Below are 26,533 nucleotides of genomic sequence, written 5' to 3'. Positions count from 1 at the left end.
TGTGAAAAACTAGTACTTTTTAGATGCTCAAGCGATGATTTGAAAAAGTAGTTTTTTGCTCCAATTTCTATTTCCTTCAATGCCATACTTTACATGATTCAATTTGCTTTTGCATTCAGGGCGACCCAGATCACTCTTTCAGATTAATTCTAACCTGGTCAATCAAAATAAATTTCACACTTTGATGATGATGATGACGACGACGGGCCGATTCGACCTCCGTCTGCAATTTGAACACACGACTTTGCAAATGCGAGACAGGAGACCTGCCGCAGGACCACCTGCCTAGATTCTCAAATGACTAAAATACCTTTCACCTACCTATCAAAATACCTATTTGATACCCACCCATGAAATAGCTACAGTTAAATCTAAACCTTCAAACGAATACTGCACATTGCATTCCCGTTCTAGCACGGCGTGAGTGCGTGCGTGCATGTAGCGGTCCTTTCAAGTCGCGCACCCAACCATTGCCGGCGTGGTGCGGTGGTGGTAGTGGCGGCGGCAGCGGCAATCTCTTCTGCATGCAAAAAAAACAAATGGCAAAACTATTTCCTTGGCACAGGTAGTGGTAGGCTGGCGGTCATGCCACCCTGAGGGCAGAGAGGACACGGCGGGGTGAGGCTAGAATGAGGGTTAGGGGGGAAGCGAGTGAGCAAAGTGGGTGGGTGAGTAAATAAGTCAGCGAGTGACAGGATGGGTGAGTGAATAAGCGAGTGAGAGGGTGGATGAGCGACTGACCGAGGAAGTTAATTAATTTATGGGGGTGAGTGGGTCAGTGAGTAAGAAAGTTAATGAGCAAGTGGGAAAGCGAGCAATCAATGGAGTGTGTTTGGGCGAGTATGAGTGAGAAAACTGATTGAATGATTGAGCGAGTGAATGAAGAAGTTAGAAAACGATCGAGAGAGTCAGTGAGCCATTAAGACAGTCACTTAATAAGCGCGTGGGTTGAATATATGAGCCATGTGACTGAACGAGCGAAAAGGCGAGTGACTGAGTGAGCACGCAAGTGTGTAAGCGAGTGAGTAACTCATAGGAGTAAGCGAGTCAACATAAGAGTTAGGAGAAGAGTGAGCGAGTGAACACGCAAGCACATGACTGAGCAAGCAAACTCATCCAACGCGTGAGTAAATATGTGAGCGAGACAACGTGAGCGCGTAAAAACAGTGAGCGCGTAAACAAAGTGAGAGAATAAGTGCGCAAACAAGTGAGTTGAGCGAGCGAGCAGGTGAGTGACTGAGTGAGCCAACGAGCCACCGCACGGCTCACTGGACATGTCCGACATGCCCCAGGGCCTCCCGCTCATTAGCATTCAGGCCCCCGGGGCACCCCCCCCCCCCCCCCCCCCCGCTGCTTTGTGCCACGTTATTACGGCCAGTTTACAAGCGCACTTACAAGCGAGGGTCAAATGTTAGTCGGCTCCCCTTAATAACACTTATGGGGTTTTTATTTTTTTCATTAAGCTCGGATGTGACGGGGCAGGTTGACGCTGGGCAGCGGCCCGTGAACGAGCTACGGGCTGCGCAAATGGGCAACGCAGGAGCTGGAGTGGGCACGTTAGGCACACACAGGTATGTTTTCAATTAGGCCGCGGCAGTAAATGTTGCGCGGAGAACGGCGTGGGTCCGAGCGGGTTCCCACGGGCGAGCGTTCGATCACCGGCTCTGCGAGAAACTACGCGCTAATGAAATTACGGCGTGGATGCGGAGCCACAACGTTAACTTAACGAGGGGGCGGGTGAGTGGGCGCAAGGTTGAAAAATAAGCACGTGACGTGTGTGGTGTGTGATTCCCATTCAGCCCTGATTAATCCACTGGTGGATGAAGGGCTTCCCCCAATCCACCGCCATATATCACAATCCCACGATGGAAACGATCCGTGCTGCATGTGCACACGAGTCGATTTCTTTGCCGCTTTCCTGCGGTGGACGTCCTCAGTCACGCGTTCCCTCCCTTGGCTGCCACTCCTATCAGAAGTCTCGACCACTGGCCATCAACCCTTCTAGCGACGTATTCTATCTAAGCTTTTCACAAGTCAATATTTCATTTACGTAATTCGGCTTGGAGAAAAAACGACGTTATGCCTAACAACGCCAGGTACAGCCCAAATACATATCAGAGAGTCATACACAGTAGGCTCTCTGTGACTTGAGTTCACGAATCACAAAGCTCCCCCTGCAACCCCTGCCGGACCCCATATCACAAACCCTCTACAACACTACATATCGGTCTATGGCGCATGCTGTAAACAGCGTCGATGCAACGGCGATGAAATCTTGTCTGCAATCAAAAACAAATCTCCCGCAGAATCCCGTGTGCATACCAGGCCCTGCGGTGGTGTCGCCAACTGTGGTTGTCCTGCGTAGCCAGAGGGGGCAACCGCAAGGCTTAAATGTGGGTGGTGGTCTTATTGTTCGCAGTACAGCAAAGCCAAATGATGCAAAACTACTGGTTAATGGAATCAGTACTACTGATTAATGGAATCGACCATACATTGCAATGCAGGACCTTCCTGAAAAAACGGTCTCAAGACTAAGTGAGGCTATCCTCATGGATTAACGGCGTTGCTGTGTAGCGCAGCGCGCAGACCACTGCACCATTGCTCTGCCCCAGTGCAAGGGTTACTGCTACTAGAATAATAATTATCACAGGTTGAAAAGGTTTCTTGAATACAAATACTTTGCACTTCATAATGCAGGCCACTACGGCAACCAAAAGACCAAACGCACTGAGACATGTGGGATGTATGAAGCCCATTTCCAAATAAATTATAACGATATTGATGATCAAAGTCAGAGAGTGTAATACTGTAAGAACAGACCTTAGCGGTTGTATCAACTTTGCTACAACTATGGGATCTAGCAGGAGGGGGCCGAACAATGGGGAGGTGTGGTACGGTGGCAACAACTGTGATGACACCCACACATTCATTGACCTTGTAATACTAATACGTTATAGGTGTGTCCGAGTGGCTTGACGGGTGGGGGGGGGGTCTGTTGATTTATCGTAACACCGCATGTTTGTAAATTATATCTGTGACATATACAGCCAAAAGTAAATGAAAAAAATAATTGCCCAACATGTATTAAGACACATTTTGTTTTGGTCTCACCATAGCTGTGATTTTGCTACAGTGGAAATATGACAGACACCGTGAAGTCTTCGTTTATTACCCATAGGTCTCCATAAATTTAAGATCCAGGACTTTAGCAAACTGTGAATGCATCATTAATGACCCAATACAAAACGCTGCATTCTGGTGGAACAAGCAGACTCCACTCTTACCGCCCCAGATGCTGTGGAATGGCTTCCAACATTAAACAATTTGTAACCAGCTGCTTTTTCCAAACGCCATATGGAAGAAGACCCCAGTTCTCCCTCTTGACATTTTGTCTCACTGAACTCTGACCTGGTGATATAAAGTCCAAGTACGTGTGTGCACTTTAGGTTGACGAACTGATCTCAACCACATACATGTTGATGTATATTCTGTTTATTAATTGAGCGAGATAAAGTGAAATAGTCAGCCTTGTCCCGTAATTTTTTTTGTGTGTGCAGCGCACATACAGCCAAAGTGAAAAAAATGTCACCTCTAAAGTGAGATTATTGGAACTGCCATCCCAACCCACCCCCCAGCCATCCGCACCGTCGACTCCCTGTCCAAGCTTAAGACCTTCCTCTTCTCCTCTGCTTATGCCCAACTGCCTCTCCTCTCTCTATATAAAATAAACATGCCCAACTGTTTCTGCCCAGCTTATTGAGATGAAGTGAGCATTTAGACGACACAGGGCTAAACCGCCCTCTGCTGGCAGTACTTAGTATTAACCATTTGCCACGTTGCTAAATAACCTTTCACCATCCCTAAACTGTATGTTGAACTTCCTATGCACCGTACATAGCCAACCGTGCTAATCGGAGGTGCGGGGGAACGACAACAAACTGAACACAAAAAGGGGTTCTAAAGAAATTAGTTTTCAAACTAGAAGATGAATATTCAATCTATTAGCCCAGCCCCAGGCAGTTGAAAGTCGACTCAGAATTATGGGACGTGCCGTTGGAGAATGGCATCAGAAGGAAAGTGATGAAGGTAGAAGCACCAGGGCAGAGGCTGAGAGGCAGGCCTACAGAGAAGTGGTTCCAAGTGGGGAGCGGATACAAATGACTTTGGGGTGGGCGAGGGGATGGCCCAGTACCGGAGTAAGTGGAGAAAAATGATCACAAAGGCAGAACCCACCTGAGTAGAGGAAGTGCTAGGAAGAAGAAGAAAACGAATTAGGTTGCCATGGTTGTGCCATATAGGTCTCTGATGTAGTTATCAGGTTGTACCGCAGGTGGTTTGGCACCCTGTCCGAAAACGCTTCTAGCACGTGGAGCGAAACCACCAACATCATGCTCACCAATAAGCGGTAGGACCTGTACACAAGCCCGGGAGCTATAGCAGAAGAAGTTTATGGTTTGGGATTAATCACCATGAGTATACAGTGGCTCCGCTGTGACTGATTGAAATGGCGGCGACTACTCAAATAGTACTTTTCCACCGGCACATCTGGACCATGTCGGGGCTGTGCTGAGCCACCCTGGCACGGACCAGGTTGGATTTCCAATGCAGAAGCCGAGCCATCCAGCTGATGTCACGCGCAATGTGTGACCTCAGGAACACACAGATGCCGCGATGGTACACACACAGACAGCTATGCACACTCGCTCACTGTCACACACCTGTTTAGGTGATCTTGTTTTATAATTTTTTTAGCTATAATGACATCAGTTGCATACACCGTTAGCCCGGGCCCTGGCCATCCTTGGCCCCGCAGCCTGATTCAGATGTCTCAACATTATCAAAGTTTGGTTCTGACTGGGCTCATAAAATAGCCAATTGAAAAAAAAAATGCATACCGTCAGTGCGCCCCACACTGGATTGGTTCAGCCGTGCCAGTGGATAAGTGGCGAAAGCGAGCTGGGGGAAATCCTAGGCAGGGGGTGGCAGCAAACTCACCTTCCTGCGCGGACACGAGCGGCGGCAGGTGGTCGGGGATGTAGTCGCGGCGCGAGGCGGCGTCACGGGCGCTTGCGGCCGCCACTGCCGCCGCCGTCGGAAAGCCGAGCGTGTTGGCCTTGACGGCCGGGAAGGCAGGCAGCGTATGTGCGAACGCCACGGGCTCCAGGTTGTGCACAAAGTCCTCCAGCTCGTGCAGGCTCACGCCCATGAGGCCGAACGCCTGCCCCACGTCCTCGAGGTCTGGGTCCGTGCGCCCGTCTGTTTGCGGCACCACACACACATAGCGTGGCAAAGTTCCTCATACACTGCAACTGTATTTGACAATTGTATTTGCGTTTGTCATGTTTTGTCCTTGTCTAAAACGAGGAGATATTTAGTCCTAGGCTTAGGTATCAACTGCAACACAGTCCTTGCAGTGAAAGCATGTTTTGCAGTTTATCCTTGTGTTTAGATATTAGTACAATAGACGCCCGATATACATGTTTCTGTAACTTAACTTTGTAATTGTATTATTTGTCAAAAAAATATCTGTCTGAGCCGACTCAGGCTACGTGAAATTGATTGTTTCCCAATGATTTATGTTTGGCGCAATATTTTCAATATCTCATGTGACACAGTTGTTTTTACCCTGCTTTCGATTTGCTTCATTACTGAACTTTGTTTTTGCCTTTGCCATTTTGTTCACCCAGGTCACTTTTGCAAATGAAACCTCTATCATGGTCACTTGAGTTCTCATCTGGTTAAAGAAAATAAACTTGGCACTTGGCCATGGAAAGCCAGGTCCCCACACACCTGAGAGTTGAAATCGCTCTTGAAATCGCGCAACTTGAATTAACTGCAACTGCTTTGCCCACATCCGAGCAGCTAGTTGCGCAAGCAAATTGCTCTCAAACCCGCACATTGCAATCACCTGACAATGATGCAATCGCACAATTTGGATTTAAAGATATTATTTGTGATGTTAGGGTGACGCCGATGTTGATGTATCATCATTAGCCACGGTCAATCCACTGCTGAAGGCCTCGCCCCAAGCAGGCGCCACCTCTCAAGACCCTGAGGTGTGATCCACCGAGAAGCACCTGCTCAAGGCATGATTTCATTGCTCCATCTCCGCAGTAGACGTTCTCTCGGATCTGTCCCTTTATTTTGATGCACGGGTTGATATGATCGATGACATTAATGACATACGCAACGTCCTCCGCGCTCATGCGTGTCTTGTTTATGCAATGACAAAAAAAGCATATGGTAATGATGTTTCTGCATGTGGGGCTTTGGTTGGTCTTACAGATTATGACATGGTAATGATGAAGTTATGAATGATATTCCACGTGCTGACACACACGTGTTTTGTTGATGTTGGTCACGATGTTTAACATATTAACAATGTTGTAGATGATGCCAACGATGTTGACATTTTATACAATAATGATCCTGTTGATAATGAAGACGTTTGCGATGATGATGTTAATTATGTAATGATGGTAATAATCTTCGTGACGTTACCCGCTAGCACGCCAACACGTGTCTTGATGATCATGGTGCAGCTGATGGTGATAACGATGCTGTTGCTGTTTATGACGACGATGTTGGAGGTGATAACCATGTTAATGGTGATGATCGCAGGTGATGATGCTTATCATGTGCATGGTAATAATACATGATATTAATGTTAATATTATTAGTGTTATGCATAAAGCTTCTGTCTATCGTTCTGATGTTAATGACGTCATTGAAAGAATGTTAATGATGCTGTTTATTACACTGACCTTAATGACGATGTTGCTCATTATGTTAATGAGGCTATGCATTATGACACCATGATGATGGGTGATGTCAACGATGTTAATTGAGATGTTATAACGCTGCGGTTGGTCACGATTTTCCAAATACAATGTTGATTACGTTAAGTGACATAAACGGCGACAATGTTCACGACGGAGCCGATTATGTTAATGGTTTTGGTAATTGCGGAGAGGGTGATGTCGCTTATGTTTATCACGAGGATGATGACGACGCTCATTACGTCGCATGCTCATGTTCATAACCATATCGAAGGTGAATAATTATGATACGAAGTGTCAATAATAACAATATTCCACGCGCAGCACATATTGTTTACGTCTGAAAATCCCCCCCACCCCCACCACCAAAAACCACCACCCCCCCCTCCCCCCCAATCCAAACCCCCCACACAAACCCCACCCCATCCCCCCTCACCTACAGGGACCCCCTCAGCACCCAGCGAGGGGGTGCGGGGACCCCAGGGTTCCCGGACTCGAACCCAGGAGCCCCGGTCGCCATCTCCTCGTCTCCCCTGCACAGGACAATGCGATCTCGGCACGGCCGCGCTGCCATTGCATTCCCCAGCGCGCACAGGCGCCGCCGCGCGAGCCCAACCTCCCCATTGGCCGCGGCACGGGAGGCGTGGCGGCCTCGAGCCAATGGCGAAGCTTGTTAGGGAGCGAGTCGCGCGTGCGGGATGGGAAATGTAAACAGAGGGGCGGGGACGCAGAGTTCCCCCCCTCCCTCCTCCCATGCCCCCGCCCAGGCAACACGGCCCCGCCCCTCTCGATAGCCAGGCCCATTGTGGTGACAAGCGCTAACACACACAACACGTGTTTAATTGTTAACTTTTTTTTGTACTAACGTTGTACAAATTGTTCGAGGCATTTAATGCTCAAACGGGGTAGGTGGCTAATAACCCTATCTGCCCAGATACACTTAGCCACAAGTGCAAGCGCGATTTCTTCTCGCGCTCAACACATTTCGTCAACGAGAGTGCCGTGGCCTTAAAATAAAATAACATACGGGTGGGCGACGATTTGGGCAATGAACGGCATCACCGGTTTACAGCCCCGAGCCGGTGGTGGAAGACTACGATTCCACATTTCCTGTGGCCGGCCAGTGGTGGAAGACTACGATTCCACGTTCCTGTGGCCGGCCGGTGGGAATACGATTCCACATTCCTGTGGCCGGGGGCGAGTATATCCATATTGGGCAGAATTAATCGTTGTTACTGCACACTGTGCTCCAACGTCTTTGCTCATCGCCTTCACCGACCCGCACTGCAGAGTGGTGAAGTATGGGCAATTAACGCCCCACAACTCACGTGTTGTGGGCAGGTCCTCATCCAGCAGTGGATTTGATTAAAAAAAAGGGCTGTACATGAATATGTGTGTGTGTGTTGTGGGTCTCTGATGTGCTCTCGACTGATTATGCAGTAAAGTGTTATGAATAGTGATGCAATGTTGTTAGACAAGGCATACATGAGTGCGGCTGCAAGTGAGTAAGGGATGTGTATGCAATTGCAGGTGTATGGGACGAGGGCGGTAGGTGAATATGATGAGTGTGAGTGTATGTAAATGCGAGTGTGTGCTACGACGTCAACGTCATCATCTACACGATAAATGAAATCAACACAAACATCATTAACGTCATCATTAACGTCATCATTAACATCCTACATGACAAGTCACCATGGTGACAATTGCGTTATATGAATACCTGGTATTTATCTAAAACATCAACAACAGTGAGATAAGGGTATTGTGCTGACCAGACTTAATAGGTGCTCGCTAGTAGCACTTGCTTCACGAGTCTCAGGCTAAAGAGAGGGGAAAGGAGAATCTCTGTATTTTGATGAGCGGATGCGATTAAGAGTGAACGCATAAGTGAGTGTGTAAATGTGACGCGTGGATGTTACGTGTATGCATATGTGTTGTCTGATTAGTGCGACTGTGATGTCTGATAAGCGCCAGTGTCGTGACTCACCCGTGCCAGCGAACCGACTCAGGAGTGCGAGTGTAATGAGCGAACGCGGCACCAGTGTGTTTAAGGTACGACCGCACATCACGTACAAGACGGGGGCGCGCGATGAGCGGTTCAGTTGACACCGCCGAGTGCCAAGACACTCGTAATAATCTTATCTTCTAATGCGCAGCACAATATTCGCTCACTGTCGAAGAGGGAGAACACAACTCACAGGCACGAGGAACCACAGAAGAGCGGTAAAAAGGCAGCCAGCCACGTGATGAGCCGGCACTACCAACAATTGCCGAAGCTCTGCGGTCCTCGATATATTAAGGTGTTATCAGACAATTCATGAGTGTTAACATGTGGGAGGGAATCGGAGCATCTGGAGAAAACCTCCGAATAGCATGGTTGGCGACGTACAGTGTGAAAGAAGTTCAACGTACATACAACAAGTGGAGTCCACATTTTTGCTGAACTGCCTTCTCCTGGCGAGCCAGGGTATGGCACCTCAGAAGGGAGTTTCACAACATTTGTGCGCTGATCCACCAACCCTCGCTGCCTCCACAGTACTGGCTTACAGGAGTGCAACGTCACAGCCAGCCTCTGCGGTGCCTCAGGTGTGTGTGACGTTCCCCCGTGCGCGTGGCGTCTCCAATGTGTGCGATGCCCTGGTGTACGCTTCTCATTCGATACCCCGTCCGTGTGTGTGGCGCTCCGGATGGGTGGTGTCCCCTGGTATGCCCAGTGACCCTCGGCGTGACCTGCTATAGGATATCCCTGTTGTGCAGTTCCCCTAGTGTGTGATGAGTGAATGTGATGTGCGCAGTGGTGAGCACGTGGCAGTGGTGAGCGTGCGTGCTGTCGTTGAGTGTGCGGCGCCCTCACAGAGCTCGCTGTAGCGGTGGCAGCATCGCGCCAGCTGCTCCAGGTAACGCTGCAGGACGTCGGTGAGCACCTCCGAAGCGCAGACCTGAACGGCGTCCCAGCCCAGCCCCTGACAAACCTGCACCACAGCCACGGGCGCTCACTCTTCACGGGGTCCGTCACAGTCACCATCGTCACACTCACTCTCACGATCACATCACTCAGGTCATGGGGCAGTGAAAAGACGAAATCAAGAATCATCCTGCGACAAGAAAACTGCAAGACCCTGCGGCGCATCAGCCAATCTGCTGCGAACTGCCATCTTATCACTGATCTACTCAGTGGCAGAGGTACTGCAGGCCCAGCTTAGTCAAGGAGCTTGTACACAAATCTACTAGATGCACAATTCATTAATGCTATGCGCATCATAACTGGAACACTGAAATCGACACAAATCCCCGAGCTCCCTAGTCTGGCAAATGTTTTGGCACCAAATATTAATATGCAAACTGCAAGAGAATTTTACACGTTTTCTTGCCCAACAACAAACTATCCATTAACCAATACCTCGCCGCCCACTCGAGTATCAATAGCCAGTCTGGGATCCTAGATCTGGAAGAATGCTGGCGAACACAGCAGAACAAAGTGGACGTCCAGAATGAACACCTCCTGGCTTTGACATTACAGTACTGTTCAAAGACACGGGTGTAACCATCAACCGCATCAGAAAATCAATCGGCCAATGAGCACGTGTCCTTCATAAACAGAAAATTGAAGACAACCCACAGTATAACTGTGGCCATGCAATCCAAACTAAGGTGCATATAGGAATAGTAAAACGACACAAACGATTTCCTGAAGCCCTCTCTCATGGCTAGAAGACCTGGCATTTAGCTGCTGAACATAGGCTTGCAATATGCAACAATAGAACAGACTTTCACATGCACCCTCTCTCATTTTCACACAGCCCTACCGCGAGCAGTGGCAAGGACACGCAGACACACGCGTGTATGGTGCACGTGTATAAACCTCCCACAAATATCAACCCACAAACACCAATGTTCGTGCCAGGCTAGGTGCCAACTACACACATACAACAAACCCACACACTAATCCCTAACCCGCACACATGCACATACACAATGCATTTTTTCACACACAGCACATCTGCCAGTCACGTGTCCTCAACTAGTTACACATACACAAACGCACACTATCCCTGAACCGCACACATGCGCACACTGTATTGTCACACACATCTGCAAGCCACTTGTCCTCAACTAGACAATCCGCAATGTCCAATCTTGAAGCCTGCCTTGATGCAATTTCATACTGGACTGACTCTAACTTACTTCATTTAAATACTGCCAAAACTAAGCTAATTCAAAAAGGCAAAACAAAGTCAGTTCTAAATTAAGTCTCCAAGTCAAGTGTGCATCTCTTGGACTCTTAATCTCACGTTGGACCAAAAAAAAAGGCGGTGTTCAACCTCGGGGTTATTTGAGATCCTGAACTCCCATTCACCCACCACATTCTCCCGGGTCTGTGAGGCCTCTCTCCCAACCTGCACCCGCACGACATGGCCCGCACGCACGCGGCGTTGCATCCCTCCGCCACAAATCCACGGCTCCATAACCTCTCTCGCTTGGACTTTTACTGCAACTCCCTCCTCCGCTGTCTCACAAATTCCCTCATTTCTCGATCGCCGCCGCAAGGGGCTGCCGATCCATCGTACGGCTGATCACGTCACTCGAGCACGATTACCAATCCCTCCACTGGCTTCCTGTACAACGTCTCGGATTCACTTAAAAGATTTAAAGTGGCTGTCTTTAAAGGTCTTTATGGACTTTTCAATCTTGACTTCTACTACCTCTTCTCGCTCATCTCACTCACCTCTTCGGCAAGTTGTCTACGCCCCAGCAATGAAGGCCTCCGTCTGAAAAAGCCCACAATCTTCGCCCCTTCTCGGCGGCTGCTCCCGTTGTCTAGAACTCCCTTCCTCTTGAAAAACAAACTCAATACCCATTTGCTTTCATGTGCATACATATACGGTATTATATTTTCCTCCCTGTTAAGCATTTGCAGATGCGGTTGCATTTACACGCGACATGAAGGTAAATTGTATTGCCACTTGTCCTCAAATGTGCCTTGCAGACGCATGTACCAGCCCTAACCCGCACACATGCATGCACACTCACTCACTCTGCAGCAGGCACACACACACCTACAGTGAGGGAAAAAAGTATTTGATCCCCTGCTGATTTTGTACGTTTGCCCACTGACAAAGAAATTATCAGAATATAATTTTAATGGTAGGTTTATTTTAACAGTGAGAGACAGAATAACAACAAAATCCAGAAAAACGCATGTCAAAAATGTTATAAATTGATTTGCATTTTAATGAGGGAAATAAATATTTGACCCCCTCTCAACCAGAAAGATTTCCGGCTCCCAGGTGTCTTTTATATAGGTAACAAGCTGAGATTAGGAGCACTCCCTTTAAGAGTGTGCTCCTAATCTCAGCTCGTTACCTGTATAAAAGACACCTACCATTAAAATTATAGACTGATCATTTCTTTGTCAGTGGGTAAACGTTCAAAATCAGCAGGGGATCAAATACTTGTTTTCCCTCACTGTACCACTTGTACCCAACTATACACACCTACAATATCCACACACACACACTCCGAATGCCAATTGCCCTCATACTGTAGGGCAACACACAGCACCATAACCAGTACACATGCAACGACCGGCGTTCGCCACTAAGCGGCGGGTGACGTGCCAAGCTAGGTGCACTTTGAGGCCACGTGAAGCGTCGAGGCAGTTCACGGGACAGATCCAGGTGCCATCGGTTGACTTACTGAACTGACAAATGCAAAAACACAAACTGTGTCTCCCCCACCATAACATTAGCCGCCCGGCGCTCACCGCATCCACAACTCTGCAACTCGACCAGACGCTTGTCCCCAACTCTACCCAGCACCTCTCTCCAACAAAGCCTGCGGCCGCAATCTCCACCAAACCAAGCAACGGCAGCGAGGGGAACAACAACCACACCACCATCATCACCACCACCACAAGCGGAGTGAACATCTTCAACAACCACCAACTCCTCTCACCTGAGCCACCACTACCCGAAGCACGGCGCGCGTGTACTTGTCGCTCATGGCTCAGCCCAAACCTTCACCGCCTGGGGCGTGGGGGGGGGACGGAAGCCGGGTGGCGGGTAACCCGGACGAGTATAGGGAGTTGGCACACGGTGGAGGGAAGCCGGGGGCGGGAGGTCGAGAGACGGGAAGAGAGACGCGAACTCTCCCGCGCCGCCGCCGCCGCCGCCACCGCCGCCCGCCTCTGCGAGCTGCCGTCGCCTTCGCCTCGCTGCCGGGGGGCGGGGCGAGCGGGGGGGCGGGCTCCGTGTCGTTGACGTCATCGCCGTGCGACCGGATGTGCGCGCGCACGCACGCGCGACACCAGCAGCGGCCACGTTGCGTGGGGGTGCCCCGCGCGTCCCTGCACCAGCACCCAGGGTTGTTTTTTTATTTGCTCACCCGAGGAATCCGATGAGCTATGAAGCTCTTTTTTCACAGGTGCCCAGTAAAGGGAGAGAGGGTGGGGGGGGGGCATAGAACGTTACAATAAATAAAAAACGATGGGAATGCAAAGTATAGGAAAGTGCAAACAAATCACTTTTAAAAATAATTTTGCAAATAAAACGAAACTATAATTTTATCTTACCAGGTAAAGCCCACTGAGCTATGAGCTTCTTTTTCAGGAGCGTCCTGGCCAGAAATAATGGGTCAACAATGTGGTTTATGTGTAAATGTAGAGCAGAAAAATAACACAGACGCACGTGACCCCCATTTAACAAAGTTTATTTAAAACATAAAATGAATCTGCACACAAGAAATATGGGACCAACCAACCCTGGACGGTAGGTGCGGTCAATTTAACAAGTGACACCCCATTCACATAGATAAATAAGCGAGAGTCCTGAACATCACAACCTTACCGGGGTCACCACGGGCTTCTGTGGCAGTACAGCCTAACATCTGCAAGCAGCAGCAGCAACATTTAAGCAACTCACAAACACAGTAGTGTCTCAAAAGTCGCCGTCGGGGATATTAAATAGCCTTTGTTTGCGATGCCAAGCAGCGTGGACTTGGGGTAACTGAAGGAATGTCAAATAAATATCCCCCAAAAAATGTTCGTCCAAATAAAACCATAGGTGTCAACCCCTTATTTACGGACCAATTCGGACCTTATTGGTCACCCCGTGCCCTTATAAATCGCAACGTTCATCCTACAAAGTCCCACGACAAGGGAGAAACACAAACAAATAGAGAAAAAGATGTGCCCGTATTGAAACGGCTGAACGCCAACCTGAAAACTCAATTCCCCTGGACAGCGATCCCCTGTTACAGCCTTCACAGGCTGCTGGGGCAAGTGCCCTTGGCGACCTATGAAGGCCGGCACGGCACCAGAGGGTGGCTAACAACCACGCCCGGCCGCCTTTGTCTCCCCAGTGGTGATGTTTACACAGCGCACCAGCTACTCATTTGAGGCTGGGTCGACCTAGGGGAGGCCCAGGACCGGTTCAGAAAATCGTCACTGGTGTTGGCCGTGAGCGGGAATCGAACTCGGGTCGCCGGGTTCATAGCGCAGCGCGCTAAACGCACACAGACACACACAGAGACACACACGCACACACACAGAGACACACGCACATACAGACAGACACATACACACAGGCACCCTTAGTAAGGTGGCGGCCGCGTCGCCTCACCCCCACGTGGTGGTGGAGGTAGTGGTGGGAGCCGCCGCGCGTGTCCCGTGTCCTCTGCACTCGGCCAGCTCCCCCCCCACGCTCACGACTCCGCTTCAAGTGGCATTTAAACATTTTTGACTGTCATCGACCTCGGCGGTGTGCCGAGCGAGCTGACGGGCTCGTCCAGCCACCCACCAGAGGCAACCCCCTCGTCCTCTACGTGTCTCGGCTGTGGTCTCAAGCGTCAGGGTAAAGGTGAAGCCGTGAAATTTCTTACTGGCGCCTGTGCTGTCGGAAGGAGCTCTGTCGGCACAAGGTTCATTTGGCCTGCTCGTTGGTGTGGAGTTACTCACGTTCTACCACAACACGCGCGCCTTTGCCGATCGACACATTCGGTGTTTCCCCATTCGTATTGTATCGCTGGGTGGTGGAGTGGGTGAGTTGGGGGGGGAGGGGGTTCAGGAACGTGCTCACGATTGCAACAGCTGCCGCGACGAGAGATCGAACCGGCGACCCTCTGATTTGCAAAGTGCCGGCGTTCTACCCCGTTCCACACCACTGCGGCAAACATCCTCCGCACCAAGTCAACTATGACAGGCGTTGTCAATCCACATGGGGGGGGGGGGGGGGTGGTTGTGTTGACCATACTTCACCATGCTGGTCAGTGTGGGTTGGTGAAATAAGTTAGGGGGTGAGGTGGATGTGGGGGAAGACCCTGCACCGGTTCAGGTGTTACTGGCCAACAATGTTAATAATCGTGGTTCGGAATCGAACGCAGGTGGTCCGGGCTCATGGCGCAGTGTGCTAGTCACTGCGCCACCGCTCCACCAGAGCCGCTGAAGGCCAGGTTTTATGCAATCGGGCACGGCTCCCTCTGCTGATGCAACCGGTTGCTTCAAGGGACTTAACTTGGGTAACACTCGTCCCTGACGAACCAGAGACCTGGGTTCCATTCCTGAGATGTTAACTACCTCACTCGGTATACCGGAGGTCGTGGGTTCGATCCCAAACCTGGCACCTGTATATTTAGAGTTTGCGTGTCTCTCTCCCCGTGGTCGCATGGATTTTTCTCCGGGTCCTCCGGTTTTTTATATCAACATTTATAAATATGCGTTTAGAGTATTCGGCATGATAAGCCACTTCGTTGAGCTATCATTTGTGACCAGGTCAATTCTGAAAACGAACTATAAGTGGGCTTTACCTGGTACAAAAAATATGTAGTCTTGTTTTTTTTCAGCAGTTTTTTCCCACCCCTGTTCAGCAGAGTGCACGGAATTTGTATGTTCCTTTCCCTGTTCAGCATGGGTTTCGTCCGAATTCTCCGTTTTCCTGCCATAGCTTTATTTAAACGTAACATACTACTGTAACGAGTATTGGCCAAAACATCTGAAAGTGGAAGATATTACCTTCAAATTGACTCAATTTGGATGACAGCAACATTGGCCCCCAAACTGCAATACAACTTGGAGTCCTGAGACTCGGTGAGGCTTTCCTGGGTAAACAAGTGAAATAATAATTTTAAAAAAAATATTACACAGGTGCAGTGCAGATGTTGGTATCTTGCAGCAGAGGGCACGTTTGTGTTTTTTGCAAAACGAGGTGGCTTACCACAAATGGTACTGTACTCCAGTTTAGAGTTTATTTTGTTTAGCCAGGAGAGAACTCAAGGAGAATAGGATGAGTCTCATTTGCAAGAGTGACCCGGGGCATTAGTATGCCAGTAGGGGGGCGATGATTGCTGTGTAGAGTTAAAATTGAGTAATTTGAAGGTAATATTCGAATCTGGCACACAATGACCGACTCTGGAAATTAAATGAAGTGGGGAACGGGGTGGGAGGGTGGAGCGGTGGTGTAGCGATGAGCTCACCGCGCTGTGAATCCAGCAACAACCTTAGTTCGATTCCACACCACGGCTGACAGTGAGATCTGAACCGGATCTGGGAAACCTCTTCGCTTCCTCTGTGTGCAACCAACCTGAATTTATTCACTAACAATATAACAATTTACTCTTTGGTTCTTTCGGTAAAGTCACGTAGGTAGAAATCAAATCAAACAAGTCACGACGTTTCGATCGCAACATAAGCAATCTTCATCAGGTGGAACAACCACAGCAAGAAAAAATGCTGAAATATGGCGAGATAAAGCTTCAAATCAAGATTAAATATAACAATTGACAAAAATCAATTGTATTGTACTTCCGTGCTTCTGTCATCAATGCTACCTACTTTTAACCCACACTGACCCGCGTGGTGAAGTATGGTTAAACACCCCACATGTAACAGCTGCTCATTTGTTGTTCTGTGTTGTTGTGTTGTTGAGTATTTAACACGCGTGTCTGAAACTTCTGGTCATGATGCAGGATTGTGTGACCCTCCGTTCCACCTGTGTGCGTTAAGAGGTGGACGTCAACTCGACTCGGGCGACAACCTTCACCCACCAACTCGCCTGGCCATGTCACCGCCAGACCTATAGGCAGGTAATGATCCTCCACCTTTCATCCCCTCCCCTACCATGATAATAATTTCAACTCGTAACACGGCACCGCTGCACGGTATTCGTTCGCTCTCGAAGAGAGAGAGAATGACTCAGAGGCTCAAAGAGGAGCCACAGATGAGCGGGAAAGGTGTGAGCCGGCGCTACCAACAATTCCCCAAGCTCTGCAGTCTTCTACAGTGAGGGAAAAAAGTATTTGATCCCCTGCTGATTTTGTACGTTTGCCCACTGACAAAATAAATGATCAGTCTATAATTTTAATGGTAGGTTTATTTGAACAGTGAGAGACAGAATAACAACAACAAAATCCAGAAAAACGCATCTCAAAATTATTATGAATTGATTTGCATTTTAATGAGGGAAATAAATATTTGACTCCTCTGCAAAACATGACTTAGTACTTGGTGGCAAAACCCTTGTTGGCAATCACAGAGTCATACGTTTCTTGTAGTTGGCAACCAGGTTTGCACACATCTTAGGAGGGATTTTGTCCCACTCCTCTTTGCAGATCTTCTCCAAGTCATTAAGGTTTCGAGGCTGACGTTTGGCAACTCGAATCTTCAGCTCCCTCCACAGATTTTCTATGGGATTAAGGTCTGGAGACTGGCTAGGCCACTCCAGGACCTTAATGTGCTTCTTCTTGAGCCACTCCTTTGTTGCCTTGGCCGTGTGTTTTGGGTCATTGTCATGCTGGAATACCCATCCAAGACCCATTTTCAATGCCCTGGCTGAGGGAAGGAGGTTCTCACCCCAGATTTGACGGTACACATGCCCCGTCCATCGTCCCTTTGATGCGGTGAAGTTGCCCTGTCCCCTTAGCAGAAAAACACCCCCAAAGCATAATGTTTCCACCTCAATGTTTGACGGTGGGGATGATGTTCTTGGAGTCATAGGCAGCATTCCTCCTCCTCCAAACACGGCGAGTTGAGTTGATGCCAAAGAGCTCCATTTTGGTCCCATCTGACCACAACACTTTCACCCAGTTGTTCTCTGAATCATTCAGATGTTCATTGGCAAACTTCAGACGGGCATGTATGTGCTTTCTTGAGCAGGGGAACTTGCGGACGCTGCAGGATTTCAGTCCTTCACGGCGTAGTGTGTTTCCAATTGTTTTCTTGGTGACTATGGTCCCAGCTGCCTTGAGATCATTGACAAGATCCTCCCGTGTAGTTCTGGGCTGATTCCTCACCATTCTCATGATCATTGCAACTTCATGAGGTGAGGTCTTGCATGGAGCCCCAGGCCGAGGGAGATTGACAGTTCTTTTGTGTTTCTTCCATTTGCGAATAATCGCACCAGCTGTTGTCACCTTCTCACCAAGCTGCTTGGCAATGCTCTTGTAGCCCATTACAGCCTTGTGTAGGTCTACAGTCTTGTCCCTGACATCCTTGGAGAGCTCTTTGGTCTTGGCCATGGTGGAGAGTTTGGAATCTGATTGATTGATTGCATCTGTGGACAGGTGTCTTTTATACAGGTAACGAGCTGAGATTAGGAGCACACTCTTAAAGGGAGTGCTCCTAATCCCAGCTCGTTACCTGTATAAAAGACACCTGGGAGCCAGAAATCTTTCTGATTGAGAGAGGGTCAAATACTTATTTCCCTCATTAAAATGCAAATCAATTTATAACATTTTTGACATGCGTTTTTCTGGATTTTGTTGTTGTTATTCTGTCTCTCACTGTTCAAATAAACCTACCATTAAAATTGTAGACTGATCATTTATTTGTCAGTGGGCAAACGTACAAAATCAGCAGGGGATCAAATACTTATTTCCCTCACTGTATATATGAAGGTGTTCTCAGCCCATTGAATTTGTGTTTACATGTTGAAGGAAACGGAAGTACCTGGAGAAAACCCACACGTGTGAGGGGTGAAACACTATCCCATACAGATGGGACAGATGGAATTCAGATTTTTGGTGTGCCGCCTATTCACTCTATCTCCCTGGCCTCTCCATATATATGCAATGAAAAAGGGCTATTGCCCGAAACGTTACCTGTTGTATATATTTATTTTTAATAGCCACACTTGGAGGTAATGATGAACGTGATGAGTTTTTGTTTGTTATTTTTATCAACTGTCAATATGTCGGCTCCAATCTGACCCAGGTCACTATTGCAAATAAGACCATTCTGGTCTTTTGAGTTCTCACCTCGTAAAAAAAAAAAAAAACTACATTTGTTCTCCGAGCCACCTGTTCATCTTCCTGTCTCTCAGTGTCATTCCAAGCGTGCACATCTTCATTTTTGCGTTTGCCGTACATAGTAAACAGTCTGTTCTCACAAATACAATTAAATTCTTTTGTAAGGCATTTGTAAAAACCAACTGGCTCCAAAGCTGTTTAATATTGTAGCCATTCCACGGCATCCAGGATCGTAGCTGAGTGGAGTCCACTTATTCCACCAAAATGTGCATGCATTGGGTGGGCAGTCAAAAGTGATATACAATTTAATACATGTGTATAAATATTCACCTACGAAGTGACCACCACTCCACCTATGCAGTAACCACCGCTCCTCACGATGGACGCCGCATCTCAGCAGACAAGAGCGGGGGTGGCGGCGCCTGGAGACCGAGGAGATGGAGGAGGAGGAAGAGGAGGGGACGAGAGGCATGCGCTGCTCTCTTGTGCCACCGTAACGCGGTTGGCGAAGAGCCTGCGGATGCCGCTGCCGGCCGTCGTGTTCGCCCAATCGCCCGAGGGCCCTGGCACCGCCCCCTGTGCCACCGGAGCCTCCGGCGAGACGGGGCCGGCGGAGGAGGAGGAGACGGGATGGGACCGAGTGCGAGACGTCTTCCATGTGCAGTGAGTGCCGGTGTTTGCACTTTCCCCCCCCTACCCCACCACTACTCCCTAGCGATGGCTCTCGCTGTTGAGTAAAAGGTAGTGGTAGCGACTGGGCCTGTTGACCAATGGGTACTTGGGTTTCTCAGAGGGTGAGAACGTCGATGTTATGCTTCTTTCAAAATGTTCCCGAGTTACTCGTACTTTGCCTGGGAAAAAGGCCCCTCAATGTTGAGTTTGGAGGAACCCTGTTGCAGCGCCTTGTCTGAAAGCGTGGTTGTCTGGCCTGCCTGGAGAGGAGGGCCGTTTTGGTGGCTCTAGTTGCTGCTGCTTCTCTGGACACCGGGAGATCATTGATCGGCGTTCGGTCGCCGGATTGACGGTGGCATTAGTCGTGATTTCTCACTTGGCAGCGTGGGGCGTGTGAAGGCTGCCAACTTCCACTCCAAGGGAGTGGTGCAGTTAATCGAGTGTGCACGCCGTGCAGCTTGCACCAGGATCCATGGGCCAGAGTGGCGGGCCCAAACGCCGAGCCATGGAGAGTTGGGGGAGCCTGGACAGGGTGGGTCCGATTCGATTCCTCGCACCAGCGGTCAAAGGGACGCGAATTGGGACGCGAATTGGCCAGGAGATGGCAGCACAGCAATATTGGGTCATGGTCCTCCTTGGAAAAGGGCTGTTCAGCTCTCGGGCCCTCACCAGCTGAAATAATAAAGTGTGTGAGGGACTGATCGAATGAGTGGGCGATCAGGTGAATAAATGAGTGAGCAATCAGATGAGTAAGTGAGTAAGCGATCGAATAAACAAGTAAGTGGATGATTGAGTGAGCGAACGAGTGAGTTAATGAGTGAGTGAACAATCGAATGAGCAAGCACAAGTGAGCAATCTGGGGAGGTGAGAAATCTCTTGGAGCGAGTGAGAAAGTTGATCGAGTCAGCGATCATGTGAGTGAGTGAGCGATGGGGTGAACGTGTGAGCCAAGTGGGTGATCGCGTGCGGGACACAGGTACCCGTACCCGGAGGAGCTGGGATTGCTGATAGTGGGCACCACCGTGGGCTTGTTCGGCGGCTTTTTGGGGAGCGGAGTCCCGGCGGCCCAACTCGCGCGCGAGCGCTTCATGGAGCGCAGATACGGCGAGGTCTACTCACACCGCATCGAGGCCGTGGTGCGTTCACTCCCTCGCTGGCACGCTCACACTCGCTCCCACGCTCGCACTTTCCCTACTAGTCACTGGCACGCGCAGCCACTCGTGCACTGCCCGCTGGCATGGTAACTCGCTCACGAACCCATTCAGCTGCTCACTCGCACTGTCACACACTCACACGCTCCCTGTCGGCATGCTTATTCGATCATGCGCTCGCACTCACTCGCTCATTCAAACAATCCCCACTGGCATGCTCACTGGCACGCTCACTCACATTCCCACACTCACCGCATGTCATCCCTGTTTCGCCTCTTTTATTTTACCCTTTTTTGAACTCTTCCTCGCCCCCTGTCTCACCGCCTGCCTCGCCCACCGTGTCATCTCTTCCCCCAGCGCGCCATTCACAACGTGGCGATCAAAGCGTTCATCCGTGCAGGTGTCCCCATGGCGCTGAGGGTCGGCTTCTTCATGACCATCTTCAAGTGAGTTCACGGAGTCGCGTAGTCGCGAAGTCGAGTTACGATCAACTGTTGCAGAAAAACACAGCTTGCGTTACGGGATTACTGCGATGGTTTGACGCCGAGAAGGCAGTACCCACGTGGTGAGCCGGCGCCGACAATTTCCCAAGCTCTGCGATCCTCTGTATGTTAAGGTGTTATATATGGGAGGAAAACGGAGCACCTGAAGAAAACCCACGCTTGCGAGGAGAAAACCCTCCAATCAATACAGAAGGAGCAGGGGGCGCCACGGTGGCGAGATGTTAAATACCTCGCCTGGAACACAGGAGGTAGTTGGTTTCATCCCGACTCTGACGCCTGCTGTATATCTGGAGTTTGCGTGTTCTTCCCCTGGTCGTGTGGATTTTTCTCCCGATCCTCCGGTTTTTTCCCACCACATTTAAAAACATGCGTTTAGAGTATTTGGCTTTGTACAAATCTCCAGATGACAAGCCACTTTGTTGAGCTACCTTTTGTGGCCGGGTCGCTTCTGAAAAAAAGAGCTGTATAGCTTAGTGAGCCTTACCTGGTAAAATAAAAAGTTTAGTTTAGCATAAAATAGGTGGATTTCACATTTTCCTGTACTGCCTTCTCCTGGCGAGCCAGGGTATGGCACCTTATCCACGTCCACAGGAAGGAAGTTTCACAACATTCGTGCGGAGATCCACCAACCCTTGCCAGCAGCAGGGTTGGTGGATCACAGCAGCCACGTGCATAGCCAACACCGTCCATCATCGCTCACCTCCCGCTCCGTCCGTCCGTCCGTCCGTCTGTTGCAGTGGCATTGGAATCGGCCTCGGCGCTTACCGAGGAAAAGGCACCGTGGGGAATTACATCACGGGCGGAGGTGAGCCCCCCCCGCCCCGCAATTACTGTTGAGACTGATGCTTATTAGGGGGCACTAATGGTCGATATTCCTTCTAAAATAAATATTAGGGGGCGCCCAGGTGCACAGAAGTCAGAACGCTGAGTTAGCAGCGCTGAGAACTTTGATTCGAATCTGGGTTTCAGTCGCCATAATTAAACCGGGGTTCTCAAGTGTAGTGAGCTATGAACGTTCCTTGCTGTGGCAAGGTATCAGGTGGAGAAAGTGCTGCCCCCTCCTATTATGTGTACCAGGTCACATCTCGGGGGTAGCCCTGTGACACCTGCTTCCCATGGGCCCCTTTCTAACACGAGGGGTTGCACTGACAGATCCGAATGGAGACCTCATCACGTGACGCTGCTGGCGCAATCGGGATACAACAATGTTTGATGAGTACTAGGTGCCTCGGTGAATGTATATACTCTAACTTTAACATAGTTATTTCTGTGACCAGTTACTAGCTAATCACTCAGCTATTTCAATGCTAAATTCGATGCTAATTCCTTTGTCAAGGGGCACCTCTGCGGATGTGTATACTTTAACTTAGCTATTTCAATGAGCCATTTCAATGCTAAATTATATGCTAATTCCTTTCACACAGCTTAAAGGTCGTGATCTAAGCGTGGCTTCTTCCACTCCAGCGCTGTCCTCCAGACAGGCTCGTCCCTTCACCTGATGAAGGCCGCTTGTGTTGTGGCCGAAACGTCGTGATTTTTTTTGTTATTTTATTTTCACCTACGTGACTTTACCCAATAGAACCAAAGAGTATGGATCCTAGCAGTCACGAAACTTTAAATCTAGAAGGGATACAACAAGTTAATTTTAAAATGGCCGACATCTCGTTCTAACATCAGTGATGTAACCGATCATCGCACACAAGCGCGGCTGCGGATTCGCTGCAGAGTTTGAGTGTGCACAACTAACGGTCGCGAGAGAAGAGAGACGAGAGAGAGAGAGAGCGTGCATGCGTGCATATTCGTGTGCCCGCAGCACTCGCCGGAGGCATCATGCGGCTGTCCCTCGGACCCCGAGGCTTTGTGGGAGGAGCCTTCATCGGATCCGTGCTGGGGTACGATCTATGTGCAAGGGAGTTGTGTCGTTCAAACGCTCCGTCTTGCTCGAGTAACGAGCGGAACTCGCGGGAATCAAGCATAACAACTGGGTACAACATGCCGAAGGATTACTAACCCGCGATGCGAGAGAGGTCACCGTCCTTGGGGGGGGCGTACTGCATGATGATGACGACGATGATGACCGGGGCATGACATAGCCGCCGTTGATTTCCCCTACATCGTTTAATGTACAATCGAGGCAAACGCATGCGTGCGGCATGGACTGTGTAATAGTTTGGAAGCCGACGGAAGGATGGATGGGTAGCTGTCAGGGAAAAACGTGTGTGAATATTGCTCAGGTTTGTGTCTCTTTTAAGTGTTGGGCCGAGGCTGTCATCGATTCGTCCGTTTTATAATTGGGGAAGTTACGAATATCAACACAACTTTATACAAACAAAAGTTTGTTCATAATTGGATCTTCTTTATGAGAGTTATAGTGCCGGCCCCCGGGCACAAACGGACGGACAAAGGAGACGGATTAATGCATTATTATAAACGCTGTCATTCTTATTTGGAAAGCATTCAATTTAAGCGGTACAATGGTTGGTATGGCGCTTTGAAACCCAGCGACCCGAATTCGATTCCTGGCCATGGCTAACGTCAGTGGCGAGTGAAACCCGAACCGGTCCTCACTGCACCACCCCTCCTTTTGATCAACCCGCTCTGACCAGCGTGGCGAAGTACGGTCAAACAACCTCAAACAACCCCGATGGCCAACTCGGTTGGACAGACAGACAACGAGGGATGTTGGGGGATGATTGATTGGGCCCCGAGAGCAATTCTGATTGGCGGCGGCGGTGTCGTTCCCGCCACCCAGGACTTCATTTCAGCTGGTTCGGCAACCCGTAAAATATTTCCCCACCCAGGCACACCGCATACGGTACACCTCTCGCTATGACCGCGGCTACTACTAAGTCACGTGCCACCTAGCAACCCAGACAATACGTGTTGGGAAATGAATGAGCGCCACGGTAACGAGATGTTAACTATCTCGCCTGGTATAGAGGAGGTTGTAGGTTCGATTCCGACCCTGACGCCTGTATGTTTGGAGTTTGCGTGCTCTCCCCGTGGTCGCGTGGATTTTTCTCTGGGTCCTCCGGTTTTTCCTTCCACGCTTAGCAACATGTGTTTAGAGTATTTTGCTGCGATAAATTTCCACATGATAGGCCACTACGTTGAACTGTCATTCGTGATAGCCAGGTCGCTTCTGAAAAAAAGAGCTATGTAGCTCAGTAGGCCTTACCTGGTAAAATAGAAATAGTTTTGAATAGAAACAGTTTTGAACCCAGGGCTCCAACCGTACATGGTGTTTTGCTGCACATGCCTGTGATGACGAATGGGCCTCCCCTCCTCCCCCCCCCAATTCAGGCTGCCAGTCGGCGTGCTGATGCGCGCGACCCAGTTGCTGAGCAACGAGACGCCGCTGGAGAAGCGTCTCCGCCTGCGCAGAGAGAAGCGGGAGAGGGTGGAGCGTGACAGGTGAAGGTCGCGCGTCCCGCTAGCAGCTTGCGATGGCGTGCGTGTGTTTGGGGAGCGGTAGTGCAGCGGTTAGCGCCCTGCGCTACAAACTCGGCGACTCAAATTCGATTCCCGTTCACAGCCAACACCGGTGATTATCTCAACCGGTCCTGGGCCTCCCCTAGGTTAACTCAGCCACAAATTAGTACCTGGTACGGTGTGTAAACATCGACGCTCGGAAGACAAACGCAGCTCATCATGATGCTGGCCGCCCACCTCGTGTGACGTCTTGGCCTTCATATGTGTTGTCCACTGACATCCCTTGCTGCAACAGTCTGTATAGGCTATGTGGGAGATCTTTGTCATTTTTTGTGTGTGCGAGTCCCGACTGATGCTTGCTTACTCACTCACTTGCCCATGCACTCAGCGCTCACTTGCACAATCGTGCACTCGCTCGCTCACCGACTCAACACTCACGCGCTCAGTCGCTCAGACAGAGTAGAGTTAATCGTTACATACCCGGTAACAACCACCGTTTCAAAAGCAAAGTATACAATGGAAGCGCGAACAATTCTCCAGCGTTACCTCTCTCTCTCATCTCTCTCGTCTCTTCCGTCGCCGTGCAGGGATGAGCGACAGTGGGCGACGGAGAAGCTGCTCACCCACATGGAGAGCAGTGGCACGGGCGAGGATGACTTGCACCAGATCAACGAGATCCTCGCTCGCCCGCCAAACCCCGGCGCGCTGGTGGTACGAGCGGAGACGGCGCACGAGGAGGGACGGGCACGGGAAACCCTGGAGGGAGAAATGCATTCGTGCACAAGCACGTAGACAAAGATTCCACCTATAGCCTTTCACAGGCCGTCGTGGCAAGTGCTGCTAACGAGCACTTATTAAGGCCGGCACAGCGAACAAGGTGGTGGTCTGGCCAGAACCACACAGGCCTGGCCACCATCGCCTCTCCCAGTGCTGGGGTGTTCTATACACCGCAGCAGCAAGTGGGGGAAGGGGGGTTAGAGGGGTAGGCCCAGGACCGGTTCAGATATTCATCACCGACGGTGCCTGCGAGCGGGAAATCGAACTCGGGAATCGCCGCTTTCGTCGCGCACGGCGCGGCCAAACCGCTGTGGGCGGGAGCGAACTTTGACCTTGATGTAGACACTGGCACCGCAAGCTGGCGGAAGCGGTGCTGAGTGACACTGGCAATGAACCGCCGCTCCTCCGTGGGAACTTGCTCGTAGCGAATTGCACGCTGATCCCCATGGGGGTGTGGGGTGGGGTGTGGGGTGGGGTGTGGGGTGGGGTGTGGGGGGGGACTGGGTGGAGTGGGGGGTATTGACCCTACTCTGCTGAGTAAATATAAACGAGTTTAATTTCATGTGAATGCCTTCTAAGCGAATAAAGCTTACTCAACTTTGCAGCCACCATCTGAAAGTGCTGTCTGTCTGCCTGCCTGTGTCTTGCGTAAAGGTTTATATTGTAATCGGTGTTTTGTGTGAGCCGGAACAGTCTGGAAAGCTATTCCGGGAATTATTTTTCCACGCCACATCATCTCTCGCCTTGGTTTGTTTCCTCATTGTTCCATATTCTGCTCTGAATCGTTTCCTAGAATTAGTGTAAGTATAGGGTACAATAATATAGCATTATTATGGATATGCATATCGTGTACTCTAGTGGTAGTCTCTTATGTTGATGCTCCCTATTTTAATGGCAGTTTTGCAGCGTTCCGTAAACTATCGATTGAGAAGTTCAGTAATGAGGTTATCATGAGTGGGACTATCGATTGAGAAATTCA

General features: G+C 49.8%; 2 protein-coding genes across 5 annotated transcripts in view; one reads left to right on the top strand and one right to left on the bottom strand.

Moving 5' to 3' along the window:
• TAF3 (TATA-box binding protein associated factor 3) overlaps positions 1–13,011 on the bottom strand; it is a 43,684-nt gene extending 30,673 nt beyond the window's left edge. Inside the window, exons 1-3 of one of the 4 annotated variants that reach the window (XM_032963419.2) lie at positions 12,738–13,011; positions 9,637–9,754; positions 4,996–5,256 (exon numbers count right to left, since the gene is read on the bottom strand). In XM_032963419.2, the coding sequence (XP_032819310.2) occupies positions 4,996–5,256; positions 9,637–9,754; positions 12,738–12,785 (427 nt within the window). In that variant the 5' untranslated portion in view covers positions 12,786–13,011. Of the gene's footprint in view, positions 1–4,995; positions 5,257–6,764; positions 7,129–7,215; positions 7,873–9,636; positions 9,755–12,737 lie in introns of those variants that run through there. The other 3 variants (XM_076070679.1, XM_032963420.2, XM_032963421.2) reach the window with 3 other exon arrangements.
• Positions 13,012–14,512: 1,501 nt separating this feature from the next.
• TIMMDC1 (translocase of inner mitochondrial membrane domain containing 1) lies at positions 14,513–26,017 on the top strand. The gene is made up of 9 exons (XM_032963416.2): positions 14,513–14,632; positions 16,780–16,859; positions 19,417–19,682; positions 20,668–20,827; positions 21,200–21,288; positions 22,083–22,150; positions 23,159–23,237; positions 24,649–24,759; positions 25,365–26,017. Exons 3-9 carry the CDS (start codon positions 19,540–19,542, stop codon positions 25,567–25,569), a joined length of 855 nt encoding a protein of 284 aa, XP_032819307.2. The 5' UTR covers positions 14,513–14,632; positions 16,780–16,859; positions 19,417–19,539; the 3' UTR covers positions 25,570–26,017.
• Positions 26,018–26,533: the final 516 nt, after the last annotated feature.

This window comes from Petromyzon marinus, chromosome 30, assembly GCF_048934315.1.
Source record: "Petromyzon marinus isolate PM22_M1 ecotype Great Lakes invasive population chromosome 30, UKy_Petmar_22M1.pri1.0, whole genome shotgun sequence".
NCBI lineage: Eukaryota > Metazoa > Chordata > Hyperoartia > Petromyzontiformes > Petromyzontidae > Petromyzon > Petromyzon marinus.
The sequence above is the reverse complement of the archived record's forward strand: the minus strand, read 5'-3'. Positions and strand labels throughout refer to the sequence as shown.